Source organism: Chaetodon trifascialis, chromosome 12, assembly GCF_039877785.1.
Source record: "Chaetodon trifascialis isolate fChaTrf1 chromosome 12, fChaTrf1.hap1, whole genome shotgun sequence".
NCBI lineage: Eukaryota > Metazoa > Chordata > Actinopteri > Chaetodontiformes > Chaetodontidae > Chaetodon > Chaetodon trifascialis.
In genome coordinates, this window is record NC_092067.1 from 11,154,428 (window position 1) to 11,168,183 (window position 13,756).

The window sequence follows — 13,756 nt, forward strand, 5'->3', positions numbered from 1 at the left end:
TTATTAGTGTGTGTGTGTCCCGGGTAGGATCCCTTCCCGGGTTATTATTATTATTAGTAGTAGTAGTAGTAGTAGTAGTAATAATATTAGTGTGTGTGTGTGTGTGTGTGTGTGTGTGTCTGTCTGTCTGTCTGTCTGTCTGTCTGTCTGTCTGTCTGTCTGTCTGTCCCGGGTCGGATCCCGGCCAGGATTGTCGTTATTATTATTATTAGTAGTAGTAGTCGTAGTAGTAGTAGTAGTAGTAGTAGTGTGTGCGTGTCTGGGTTGGATCCGGGTCTGGTCCGGGGTCGGATCCAGGTAAGTCCCGGGAATTTAACCCGGAACTTATCCGGGACCGACCCGGAAATTTCCTGGTATTTACCCGGGACCAACCCGAAAATTTCCCGGGACTTTACCGGGACCGACCCGGAACTTACCCGGGACCGAACTGGAAATTTCCCGGACATTGCCGGGACCGGGAAAGTTCCGGGTTGGACCCGGGTAGGTGCCAGGTCGGATCCCGGGTCGGATGCTGAAAAACTGATTGATGCCTTTAATTCAAGCTGACTGACCCATCTGTTATCATCATCATTATTATTATCATCAGTGTGTGTCCCAGGTCTGATCCCGGCCAGGTTGTTAATATTATTATTATTAGTGTGTGTGTCCCGGGTCGGATCCCGGGTCGGATCCCGGGGCCGTTGCACAAAACTAGGATTAAGACATCCAGGACAAGTGACTGAGCTGAGCCAATCCAAAACATGAGCGTCCAGACTTAATCGGTTGCACAAAGACCAAGCCAGGATGAGCAGACACGGATTTAACAAGCCAGGTGAAACCTATCCTGGATAAGTATGTGCACGCGGCTTCCTCAAATAGACCCCGCCATCGATCACAGATTTACGGATTCACCATGGCAACTAGAGCGGCTTACTTTTCCCCGTCGGAGGCAGAAGTTCTCATGGAGGCTTACAAGGAGGTGAAGGACCAAATTAAAAAGAAAGGCAATACCGCCACAGTTATAAAACAACGAGAGAAAGCGTGGCAAAGTATTGCAGACTGCCTGAATGCATAAGTAGCGCACAAATACCCACTCACTGCTCCGCTGAAACCATTACAATTACAATCCAAATACCGTAGTTGTACTCTGATTATGAATCAGTTGAAATTGTAAGTGAAATTGTGTAAATGTAACTGCATCAGACTGTATAACTCCTTGTTATACCATGGTCTGGATGAATACTCGATTCTGATTAGCTCTAGGGTGTCCGTTAAAAAGTGTTGTAGGACACCTATAAAAAAAGTTCTGGTCAAATAGCCTGATTGTTCTAAATTATTGCGCTGGCTCAAACGCTAGTTGGCCACAGAAACTGTCTTGCTTACCTTACTTACTTACTCGCTCGATACAGAGTGAATGGTAAATAATATTTATAAAAACGATTTAGGATAGACTTACTAGCTTGATACACGTTTAATGATCGGAGTGAATGGTGGATAATATTTCTTGCAATAAAAACGATTTAGGAAACTATCTGTGGACAAAATGTCGCATCATCCTCTGGACACACACAAGCGGTAAGAGGCGCACTTGCCCTCTGAAATGATACTTTGTATCACGTAACATAACGTTAACAATCATCTCACTTCCCTCCGCTGATTAGGTCTAATATAACAGCTGCGGCCGACCGAGCTGCACGTTCTGTGGCCAGAGTCGGTTACCTTGGCAACGCGTCACAACGACAGATATTAAATAGTCCACTTCTTGTGGAAAAACTTACGATTTTAACGGAAAGCAGCATTAACGTATTAATAATTGATTAAATATTTCTTTCTTTCGTAAGTGGTATAAGCGGAGCTTCGCGTTGGACGGTTCACGCCTCCGCGTCGTCCATTCATTTCTGATAATGGTTGAATGTTAGATTGATTTGGCCTCTTATGTTTGTGCTGTATACAAGCTTGCAGGCTCCTGCATCCATTCATTTTTTTTGTTCATTTGTTGTGTACAGATTTGTCCTGCATTTATTACAGTGTGCAGACATGTGGGGTGTATTATATACAGACCGTTGGATGTGTATTTATTCTTGTGTTGTATAATATGCTTTGATTCTGTGCTTTCTATCTTGTAGAGTCACTGTGTGACTTCAGTTTGGAAAGGAACTGATGCTTTAATTTATCCTTATTCAATAAAGGAACATCATGTTACTCTTTGATGTGTATTTATATTTATATTGGATGTGTATTTTATATATAGCCTATGGGAAACTGTCTATCTGATGATTCAACACATCTAAAATCATCATTTATCTACAATGATTGAAATTAATTAAAATTGAAATTAATGATGCTTATGTTTTGTGTCAATGTTTAAATAATGACCGTGGATCAGGTTGAATGTGATAACAATGTGTAGTGGTCAGTGGAATAACTATTGGTTTCCATTTGTGATGACTGCTGACTGAGATAAGGGATGAGATTAAATAGATCCTGGAACTTAGCCTGGTCTGGAGCAGGCTAGCTCCACAGAATAAATCTCCATGGTAACTTATCCCATAACATATCCCACTTTCCGCTATCCTGCTTTTGTCCCGGCTTAATCCCTTATCCTAGTTTTGAGCAACGGGCCCCGGTTCGGATCCCGTCCCGGGTTGTTGTTGTTGTCATTGTTATTATAGTTTTGAAAACATTTGTCAGGGGTGATGATGACGATATGTGTATAATGAATTGATAAGGTGTCCTTAAACACAGTGTCTCTCCCCTGAAGTGCGCAAAGTGCAGATATATGTAGGGGCAGGGACTGACTGACCATCTGGCACCTTTTTTTTTTTTTTTTTTTTTTTAAATATTGGTCTGACCGGCCCATACAGACAGTTGATCAGCAGCCCGATTGACACTCGGCTGGCCCAATCACGTCGTTAAACACCCTTTCGCTTTGGCCCTGCGGCGTAATGCATTCGGCGAAAAAAAAAAGTCAGCGCAAGAGTTTGTTTGTAAACACCGGCAGCCCCTCCACACACGCAGTTCTGCGGCCGATAGGTTATTTTCTTCTCTGACACGAGACGGGACTCATCTCGCCCAATCATATCATTGTTACACCCACCGCAGGTCACTAGCACCAGAAATAACGATTAGCCATGAGGTATAGAAAAGTATTTATTTATTACCAGTAAACTCGGCTTTACAATTATGTTCGATAAGCCATTGTCACACTTAATCTTCTTGCGGTTAATCCCCAGTCAGACTAACCCGGGCAGGGGCTGGAATATGTGAAAACACACCTTTTCACCCTGTTAACAAGGCTTGTACACGGAATAAATACACTCCAATCCCAAGCTTAAATCGAAGATTTACACACATGCAAAAACAGTTACACTACAGAAGGGTAAACACACCGTAAGCCTGCCGTGACCACCCGACCCAGATCGATCCATTAAAGATAAGTGTTTGAATGGGGGAAACAAGCCGAACAAAGAAAATCAGACAAACAAACGAAAAACAAAGAAAAATAAAAAACTAGTCCGCCCCAGGGGCAATACCCAGCTCTTTTGCCCGCTACCGGCACACTTGCCGAGGCGGACTAGACAGAACAAAAAACCCCAAAAAAGAAAATAAAACTAACAAAAACCGTCTCACGGCAAGAGCAGCAAATGGACCACTGATGCCCTGCGGAGGAACAAACACCAATCAACAATTTATTAACCAAACAAAATTACATCTTTAATTTCGACCACATGTTAAAAACTACATAACTAAAACTTTAAAATACCTGGTACGTCGATCTATTTCGACATCAACTACCAGCCGCCTTTAACCCAGCAGGGATTGAAACAGGTCTGAAATACACAGACACAGTAAATACAACATATGTTCAAACTACACAATATAAGACATATAAAAAACACAGAAAGAAAAGCCTACCACTTATTCCTGCACGCCAGCTTTCCCTGCATACCGGCGTGGAATGAGGTGTGCACCAGCCTCACTCTGCCTGAACACCTGCTGCCACCTGTGTTCCTCCTGCAGGTAGCCTTTTATCGCTGACGTGACTAATTAACACACCTGCCCCTTTCCTACTCTATGCCACCCACCACATCATGAAACACTTCCCTTCTTTCACGTCGGTAACGTAATGTGTTAGGATCTGCGAGAATGGAGAGAAAACGAAAAAGAGATGCAGAGAAACTGCGAGACAAGAAGAAGCTGGCTCTTGAAGCCAACGCTGCCAAATGCGCAAAAAGTTCTGCTACGTTTGCCACGACAGGGCCTTCATCAGCTCCCGTGGCCGATGACAGTGGTGCTGTTGGCGACATTGAACAGGGACATGCAGTAAAACCTGCGGTAAGCTGGACTGCTTTCAGAACACTTGTCATGAGGAAAGCAACCCAACGCCTTGGTAAATCTGATAATGATAAAACGTCAATAACATATTTTTGGCTATTGTTCTATGGCCAGGTTAGTTTGTATTCTAGTTAGTTTATAATACCTGTATAGACATTGTGTAAGTAGCCCTCTCCCGCATTCATGTGTCATCATCCCTCTTCAGTTTTCAGTTTCTAAGCTGCTATTTTTATCTTGAAGATTGACCAATAATCAAATCTCTTTCTCTCTTTCTCTCTCAAACAGACATACACAGAGTTCAAAGTTCATTCAGGAGTTCAGTTACATTCATCCATCTGGACTGGGTCACTTCACAATTTATTGAGTACTACTCTTGGAAGAGTTAACATCTGATCCATCATTTCTCATCTCTATTCTTTCTCTTTTCTTCCTCCCTGAAACACATAGGTACACCCAATACGATGAATTCTGCTTAAAGATCCATTACTGTGATGGAGTGTATTTTTTTGTAGTGTTAATAAATTAGAGTTTTTGGAAGTATTTAATGTGTCCACTCTCACTGATTCCCATTAACTCATCGCATGGCTTAAGGTACGTGGTTTTAAAGAGTTGCACAGTTGGTATACATATTCAAGAGACTGAAAAGACCGAAACAGTGTGCGTTATCAAATGTGGTGGGCCGGTCTGGTCCAATATGCCAGGGCCGATTTCTTGTCCCAGTCCGCCCCTGCTTACTATCACTGAGTTTCCACATCAGTTTTTCCTTCATCTCTGTGAATTACTCCAGACAAACAGACACTTTTACTTTGTCTGGTCCTGGCAGCTCCTCTGCAGCAACAAGGCTCTCCTTCACAAATTCTCCTTCTGAATGAGGTTTCAGCCTCTTAGCTCTTAGCTCGCTCACCACAAAACTTGTCTGTATAACACTGTCAGAACGTGGGCTTCTGAAAGCTGCTTGTTGGGCACCCAAACTCCATCAAAGAGCGTTGATCTTATCCATTTGTCCGCGCAGCTCATCCAGTTTAGCACGTTTGTAGCTGTAATGACACAAGAGATTAACCTTTTTCATCACTGTGAGCTCGTCCCCATAAACTAAGTTAAACACACTGGTTTGTCCCTCACTTCAGCAAAGAAACAAACATTTGTCCATTTCTCTTGGAAAGCGCGACACTTCGCAACTATCTGTGTTTTGTTGACAGACGCAATGAAGCATTGACATGACATATAATGCTATACGTGTGTTGCATTCAGGGACCGCTCAGAAAAAAAGGTCTCGTCTACTTTTTTTCTTTCTTTCTTTCTTCTTCTTCTTCTTCTTCTTCTTCTTCTTCTTTATTGCTGAAGAAAAGTAATTTGTTTGTTTGTTTGTTTGTTTGTTTGTTTGTTTGTTTGTTTGTTTGTTTGTTTGTTTGTTTTTGTGAGTTCCCCACTCCAGGTTTAGTGTATTGTTTAGCATGCTAACATTTGCTTATTACCAGTAAACACAAAGTACAGCTGAGGCTTATGGGAATTTCATTAGCTTTGCAGGTATTTACTTATAAGTCTGGACTGATGATACCATCCCCAGAGCTATGTTGTAAGTGTGCCTAAAAAATACAAGCAATCAGGATTAAATCACAATGTAGCATATTAAGGAGGCTTGGACATATAAGTTACTGCATAATGTAGTCTGTATCTTGTGGATGGTTGCTTAAATATATATAAAAAATATTTTAACATTTGGTGATTTCAAAGTCATTGAGATTCCCTCTGTCCTGCTGTTTAACTACAGGCCAGTAAACTGCAGCTTGAATTCCAATGTGCTCATTTTTTTCATCATTCTTTATTGATCAAGAGACAGATTCATCAAAATAATATCAAAGGTTTTAAAAGCTTCCAGAGCACCATTCAGTGTGTGCAGACACCTGTTCATTTGTTGCTCAATTCACGCCTTTCGAATTTACACAGCCACGGATTAAACAGAACAGCGTACAATTATGAGATCAATACACAAACAAATGTTTTATAAAATATAGAAAAATTACAAAGGGAAAAAACAGCATCATATAGAACAACATCTAAATATAAATGGACAAAACAAAGGATACAATCTATACAGTATAGTCAGTGTGGATGAATAACAGTTTCTCGCCTATTGGTGGCACAAAACAGCTTAAGCTTAAACTGAAGTGCTGAACTCCGACCCCTCTGAGAGGAGATGAAAAAATACAATCTAAAAACAAGATTTTAAAAATGTCTTGACACGCAGAAGAAAAATATAGTAATACAACATGTTAAAGCAGTTGAAAGAGCTGAATTTACACTACTGTGAGTTTATAGTAGACATGAAAGTAGGAAACATCCCCCAAACTGTCAATGCATAGATGCCAGTGTTTAGGAAGCAACAAGATTTTGGCAAAATCCTGTTGAACTCTTGTTTTTGCTTCATATGCAAAGATCTGTTTGTCTATGTGTCCATCCCAGCAAGCAGTGAGCAGCGGCCCAAAGCGAGGCGACAGGCGGGTAATTTTCCAGTGTGTTGCACGGTTAAGTGTTCACTTTAGATTTTGGATGGTTTGAAGTCAAAGTGAGAGAGTGTTTCCTCCTCAGATCATGAAGGAGCGAGTTTGTTTGTAGTGCTTGAACTGTAGAGAACAGAGAGGCGCACAATGAATCATTTCCTTTCATTAGCTGTGGACCAGCGTTATCAGAAACTTATTGACACAATGGCAACCCAAATACATGATAGCGAGCCCTGGCACGACATCAGGCTCTCTGATTACTCACATTGTGGATGGGAGGAGGAGGAGGAGCAGGGTTGAAGGACTTGGCGCTGAAAGACGAAGGGTGGCAGTTCAGTCTGTGCTCAAGCAGTCAACATCACATAGCTACAGGCAAAACGAGTCAAAAAAGTGAAAGCCTCACCTTTTTCTTTTCTTGTCCTCTGTTCACAGAAAAAAGAGAAAACGTCAAGTCAGCATTTGTCAACATCACTATCATGGCTGCCAAAGAAGTTGGACATTATGTCTCTTTATGTGCTGGCAGTAATTAGTTGGATAGTAATGAGTACATTTTTTACTCATGTATACATCAACGGTCATGTTTCTCTCCAATATTCACATTCCTTTAGCTCTCCTGGGGGAAGTGTCTGTCTTTAGCTGCTGGAAATGCTACTCCAGTTTCTGGTTGCCTGCTCTTTGGTGCTGAGCAGATAGGGTACAGTCACTTTTACAGTGTGCTGAAAGCAAGGCTGATAAGAGCACTGAGAGTGGAGATAAACTTAGGCTGCATCGTGAACAGAATTCACAGATTTTCTCTGCACACAAGAGAACTCAGACCGTGTTAGAACTTCACGAGTTGTATGATGTAAACACAAAGCATGGTGACACTCGAGGAGGTGGCTGTTGTGTTAATTCTGAGATCACAGCAGAACAACTGACAGTACTGCTTTTTGCAAAAGGAGTTTCAAGTGCAAGTCCTTCACTTGCAATGATCTGTTTATACTTTTACTGAGCCAAAAGATCTGAATACTTCCTCCATGACTGTCTGTAGGTTTGCACACACTTTGTAACAGCATCAAACAACTCACTCTTGCAGCAGCCTCGGCGTCGGCAGACACACACACAGATGCAGCAGAAGAAGATGAGCATGAGGAAACCTGCAGCTCCTGCAATCAAAATCGTCATGTTCCAAGGATCTTGAAGGAGGGGAAAGAGAGAGTTTCCTCAGTCTTAGGTGAGAGGAGCGTGACGTGTAAACTCCAGTGAGGACTTTTACCAAAACCCACTTACAATCAATAACTTTCAGTTGTTGGGCCACACAGCTCTTGGGGGCCCCCACACTGTTGGAGGACTCACAGCGGTACATGCCCGCGTCTGTTTTGGACACACTCTTCAACTTCTGCTCCAGAGGAAGATGAGGAGAGAGTTGAATTAGAGAGAGCGACAGCTGTGCGTCAGTGCAGGTATTTTTCATATTTTAGCGCACACTCACCAGCGTGCCCTTGTTTGTGTCGATGCTGTATGGAGTGTCCGCTGTGGCCGTCAAAGCCTTGTTGTCTTTGTACCAGCGGTAGGTGGCGGGAGGCACACTGAGTTTGTCCTTACAGTGAAGCTCCAGGCCTGAGCCCACGAACACAGAGCTCGGCACCTCGCAGGATGGGACATGAGGAGGCACTAAGGAGGCAGAGAGGAAAAACAGCTTGAGTTACAGCAAAAATTGCAAATGAATATGCAACAATATAATTTTTGGGAAGGCAAGGCTACCTTAAAACACACATTGTTACTTCTTTTGATGCATTTTGATGCTTGGTGGATGTAGAAAGGTCTAATGAACTAATCTGCTGCATCTAAGCACTGACTAATCAATGCATTGATCTGCTAAAGGCATAATTAGTTCACTCTGTCTTGAGCAATAATCATCACACTGAAATGGAATTATACTAAAGGTACTCCCTGAAACTGATAATGCTATTATTATCTAAACGTATTATTTAAACTACATTTTTACTGTTTAATGGAAATGAACTGAAGTCCACACTGTTTATTGTATATTATGATGTGGCAAACTATGAGACAAATTTTCATTCTTGAACTGAATTGCCAAGCTGAAGTAGGAGTGGGTGATAGATCCTCGCTCTCTGCATGTGTAATTTAAAATTAAAATTCTGTATTATGACAAATGGTGTTGATTTTAACCAACAGTAAATTATGTAGAAGTACAAAGCAACAGGATGCTGATGGCAGTTCATTTAACAGCCACCGGTGCCATTAATAACAAGGATTTTCCCAAAGTACTTTGAATGTCTAATGAGTTTTCCTGGACAAAACCAAGCAAACTGCAGAAGTTCACTTTTCATTTGCTCAAGCAAATACAGAACACGTCATTCACCCTTATGTATGCATATTTACATTTTCACAAACACACATGCAGATTTCTCATCATACCCAGGACGTTGAGGGTTACAGTAGCCTCCCCAAGGTTGGTGTGGTCCTCGCTGGCAGTCACCTCACAGCGGTATTCCCCCGAGTCTTTCTGAGTGACGGAGTGTATCGTCAGCGTCGCTCCCTCTATCTTTGCCCGTCCTGCATAAGGCTCTATAACAGTAGGAAAGATGATAAAAGATGGCCAAAGCTAAACTCTGCTCTAAAAAAAAAAGGCGAAATCAAAGGAATTAATGGAGGGATGGTGGGATGATGTCACCACTCACGAGTAAATTTGTGATTGAAGTACACAAACGTCACCGCCTTTCCTTTCTTCTTCCACTCGATTCGAGGATTCTGATCTTTCTCGGTCTTGAACTCACAGGCAAGCACAGCATCTGGAAAACAGAGCCGCAAAATGACGCGTCAATTCACAGTAGGTGTACCTTCGGCCTTGTTTGAATTTTCGGGTCATTTTTCCCATGAAGCGAAAGGACAGATCCACTGTTTTTGCTGATTTAATGCTAAAACACTAGGAAATGAATACAGGAGATATCTGCTGGTTTCTCTTCATCTTAGTTGATTTTCCAGAACAATCTTGTGAAACATATGTTGTTTCTGGTGGTGGTAATTAAAGCTGTAATTATGTAAATCTATGTAAAATTGGTTTGTCTGTTGGTTTCACTGATTTGTTTTGCAATGAGGAGCACACAAATCAGAAAAGCAGATATCAGATGTAATATCCATCTTCCTGTCTCATCTTTGCCCTCAAATTGTTCCTAAATGTGCACATTAACTTAATTCACATTAATACTTACCACACTTTTCTTTAAGTCATATTTATCCACAGTTGTTTGTCATATCATTTGGAAATAGATGGCTAGATTCATGTGAAAATATATGGTGGCATGTTGTAATTCTTGGCTCTTTAATCTTCATTTACAGAATTAACTTCAATGACATTAGACAGCGTTGTTCCTTAAAGCTGTGGCCACTTTAAAGCCAAATAAATGAGAGAAGCAGCACAGCACAGTCTCACCTGTATGCTCATGAACCTCCACTTTGGGTTTACTGCTGCTCACCGTCACTGACAGACAGACAGGACCTGCAGGGGAGAAAGGATCAACCAACTGATGTAAATTAGACAGTTTCTCGCTGTATTTAACACTTGCTAAATATAGCTATATATAGCTAATATAGCACCAGAATTACAGACAGGTAAGCAGGTTAAAAAGACCATGAGAATGAGCACACCAGGCATGCATCCTCACCATATCGTCCATAAGTATAACGTTAATTTCCCACGACAGAATATGTGCATTTCTGCTTTCTTTTTGTATGGCTGCACACACACACACACACACACACACACACACACACACACACACACACACACACACACACAGATCTAGAGTGTGTAGCCACATCCTGGTGGTGCCAGGAGCGGTGGTGTGTAGGAATGCATGTGATGGATGACTCTGACACGCTGCTTCATCCCGACCTGATAACCTCTTTTAGTGATCTGTCCCTTCAGCAAGCACGCACACACACACACACACACACACACACACACAAAGACACAGAGCAGACTCCACATTCTTTCACAAAAATGCATGAAAGTATATAAACACATTGTATGCACAAATTTTAAAAAGCACATGTTAATGTTGATTAGAGAGTATTGGGGTGGGTTTAGAGGTGGCTGTGAGAGGTTTGTACTTTCCTTCACAAAGCCCTGCGGCTGTAGTCAGTTTTCACAAAAATCAAAGCTTTACCTAAATATGGTTGAATGTAGTTTTACCAAAAAGCTTTGAAGCTTCAGGGAGGGTGATACTGTGACAAAGTAGCTGTCCTTGATAGCTCACAGATGGGCAGCAGAGAAGTGGATTATGCTGCAGATTTGTGTAGTTTCTATTGATATTATATGCTCTCTATGCTGTGAAAAAATCTGCCATAAATCCATTGCAACTAACTTTCAAGCTGCTCTCAGCTGCTGTTTCCCGTGAAGGACAAAACCACTTTTAACAGCCACTATTCAAGACGACAGGGAGGAAGTGATAGAGTGATAGAGATGATCAAATGAATCCTCAGTGGAGAATCACTTTAAGGAGCTTTTATTTGAGAAATATCAATGAATACATCTTGTTTGTTATTATGGAGAAGCTGAATAAGAGGGATGTTTGCTGAGAGTGTGTGGCGTGTGTGTGTGCATGCGTGTATGTGTGTTTCTGCGTGTGTGGGACACACACATACTTGGAGAGCATGCTTTACTTCTGCAGACAAAGCAGCTCTTCATGACAGTAACCTTATCCTTCTCAGCTGGCACACACACACACACACACACACACACACACACACACACACACACACACACACACACACACACACATATATCTGTAATACACTCTTGAGCATCTACACTGATGGACTCTTAACCCTCACCCTTTGCACCTCAGTAAAACCTAAACCTGATTTTAACACTAGACCTGAATCTTTGACATGAACTAATCTTTAGCAAACAAACAGAACATACGTGTTCTATATTTTAAAAGACATTACAAGCAATTCATGTCTTGATGTTATAGACCTATGATGTCATCCATAATAGTGTTGTTATTATATGGGTTTTTTTTTCTGATGAATCTCAAATAAAATGTTACACTAACAGGATTAGAAAGTTCTTAAAATTGATATCAAGTTCAGTATTACCAATCAAGCTCAAAATATTCCAAACGCATCCTTCACCGGCCTCGTCCTAACTGAGGATAAGGACTTCAATCTTTAAATCTCTGTGAGGACATTTGGTCCTCATGAGTAAATACAAGAAAGATCAAAACACACATGCCAAAGCAGCAATTATTGACATAAAGCAAGTTGTTTGCCTTTTAAAATTCCCACAGCAACTTCAAATGCATTTTTCCAGATAGCAAGAGGCCGTTTTCATCTCAGTCCAATTAGCAACAGGGTCAGTTGGGGGCTATCTTCAAACTGAAAGGGTGGGATCTCAGACTCCTCCACGGGGCCACGTGATGCATCTCATCAGCCTGTGGATCTCAGGTTCAAACAGCATCAGAGCGGGTTCAGTGTAAACATGAAGCCCTGCCACATCCACTCCCTGCACAATCTCAGTCCCTGCCGCAGTCCCTGAACACATCACACCTCCCCCTGACATGTGGACATAACATGCATGAACTCAATCAGACACACTGATGATCAATATAACACTGGTACAAAATCTGCATCCTGCATTGCTGAGGGACTGTGTAAGACTTATGAGGGAGACAGGGCTCAGAAAACAGAGTTACTTCTTTTTCTTTTTGCTGAAACAGAAAACTTTTCTTGCGTTAAAATGAAACTTAAAATTTTACCTTAAAGTCTTTACACTTTGTCTCTTATAATTGTGAACTGATTTGTATCAATACTATTATATTATTTTGAGATTCTGAGGGAGGGTGTTGCAGGTTTTCTTTTTTTCACGAGCAGAATCCGGTGTTAATGAAAAAATACACACACACACACACACACACACACACACACACACACACACACACACACACACACACACACACACACACACAACAATAATTTCCGTACACTCCCTAACTATCTCCTTTTGGTATAACATTTCTGTTTTTCTTTCTTCTGTGCAAACCTGCAGAAACTTTGCCATGTTTTTCTTAAATTAACTTTCCTATCAAAGACCAGAAATTCAAGTGAAACACAACATCCGAGGCAACAGAATCTCTTTCCACAGACTGTTGAAATACTAGCTACTAGAAAACTCTCTCTTATCAAAATAAGGCCATTTACATCATAAACTGGCGAATACATACAGAGTGTACATAAAATGGCCTTAAAATGCAGCTCGTCCTCTGAAAACTTCTTGCAGTAGTCTGTTACGATGAGTCTGTCACAGCCTCTTTTCCCGTCATTAATAAAGTCAGCCAGTTGTTTAACTGAGCTTCTGAAACCAGAAAGAAAACTCACAGTGCAATAAAGTGATGAGGAGAGGCAGCGCCAACATCTTCATGTTCAGTCCCGGTGAGCTGTGATCCGTCCTGAGGTCGAAACTGGATGAGATTAGTTTGACTCCAAAGTCTCTGCAGCTTCTGCAAGTTTCATCTGCAGCGCGCGCGCACTCACAAGTGACGGAGAGCGCGCGCGGGGGGGGGGGGCTGCGGGCTGCGGGCTGCTGGTGGAGACCACCGGGACCAAGATATGAGCTGGATCTGGATGGAGTCTATTCTTTGATCTGCCCAGTTTGTATTGTTTGTCTTCTCATACAGGATCATTAGGACAACCTTCAAACTGATGCTGATGCTTCCTGGTTTATGTTATTTTATTCGATAATTTGAGAAAGAGGATATTATAACTTAAGAAATGTTTAGAAAAACAAAATAAGTTCAAGACTGTTTTCGAGTGTGGTCTCTGTTTTAAACAGAGCAAAGATACAGGAGTGTGGGTGTAAAGGTATCATCATACAACCATCAAACCAGAGGTGGAAAGTCTGCTCATAGTGTTGAACCTGCAGAGAATATCAC

The 13,756-nt window shown here is 41.6% G+C and overlaps 1 protein-coding gene across 1 annotated transcript; it reads right to left on the reverse strand.

Moving 5' to 3' along the window:
• Window positions 1-6,685: 6,685 nt before the first annotated feature.
• jam2b (junctional adhesion molecule 2b) lies at window positions 6,686-13,275 on the reverse strand. The gene is made up of 10 exons (XM_070976300.1): window positions 13,203-13,275; window positions 10,255-10,320; window positions 9,503-9,613; window positions 9,240-9,389; window positions 8,287-8,468; window positions 8,085-8,193; window positions 7,883-7,990; window positions 7,219-7,237; window positions 7,081-7,126; window positions 6,686-6,938 (listed from the first exon to the last, which is right to left on the reverse strand). The coding sequence occupies exons 1-10, from the start codon at window positions 13,243-13,245 to the stop codon at window positions 6,900-6,902; spliced, it is 873 nt and encodes a 290-aa protein (XP_070832401.1). The 5' UTR covers window positions 13,246-13,275; the 3' UTR covers window positions 6,686-6,899.
• Between the last annotated feature and the right edge of the window lie 481 nt (window positions 13,276-13,756).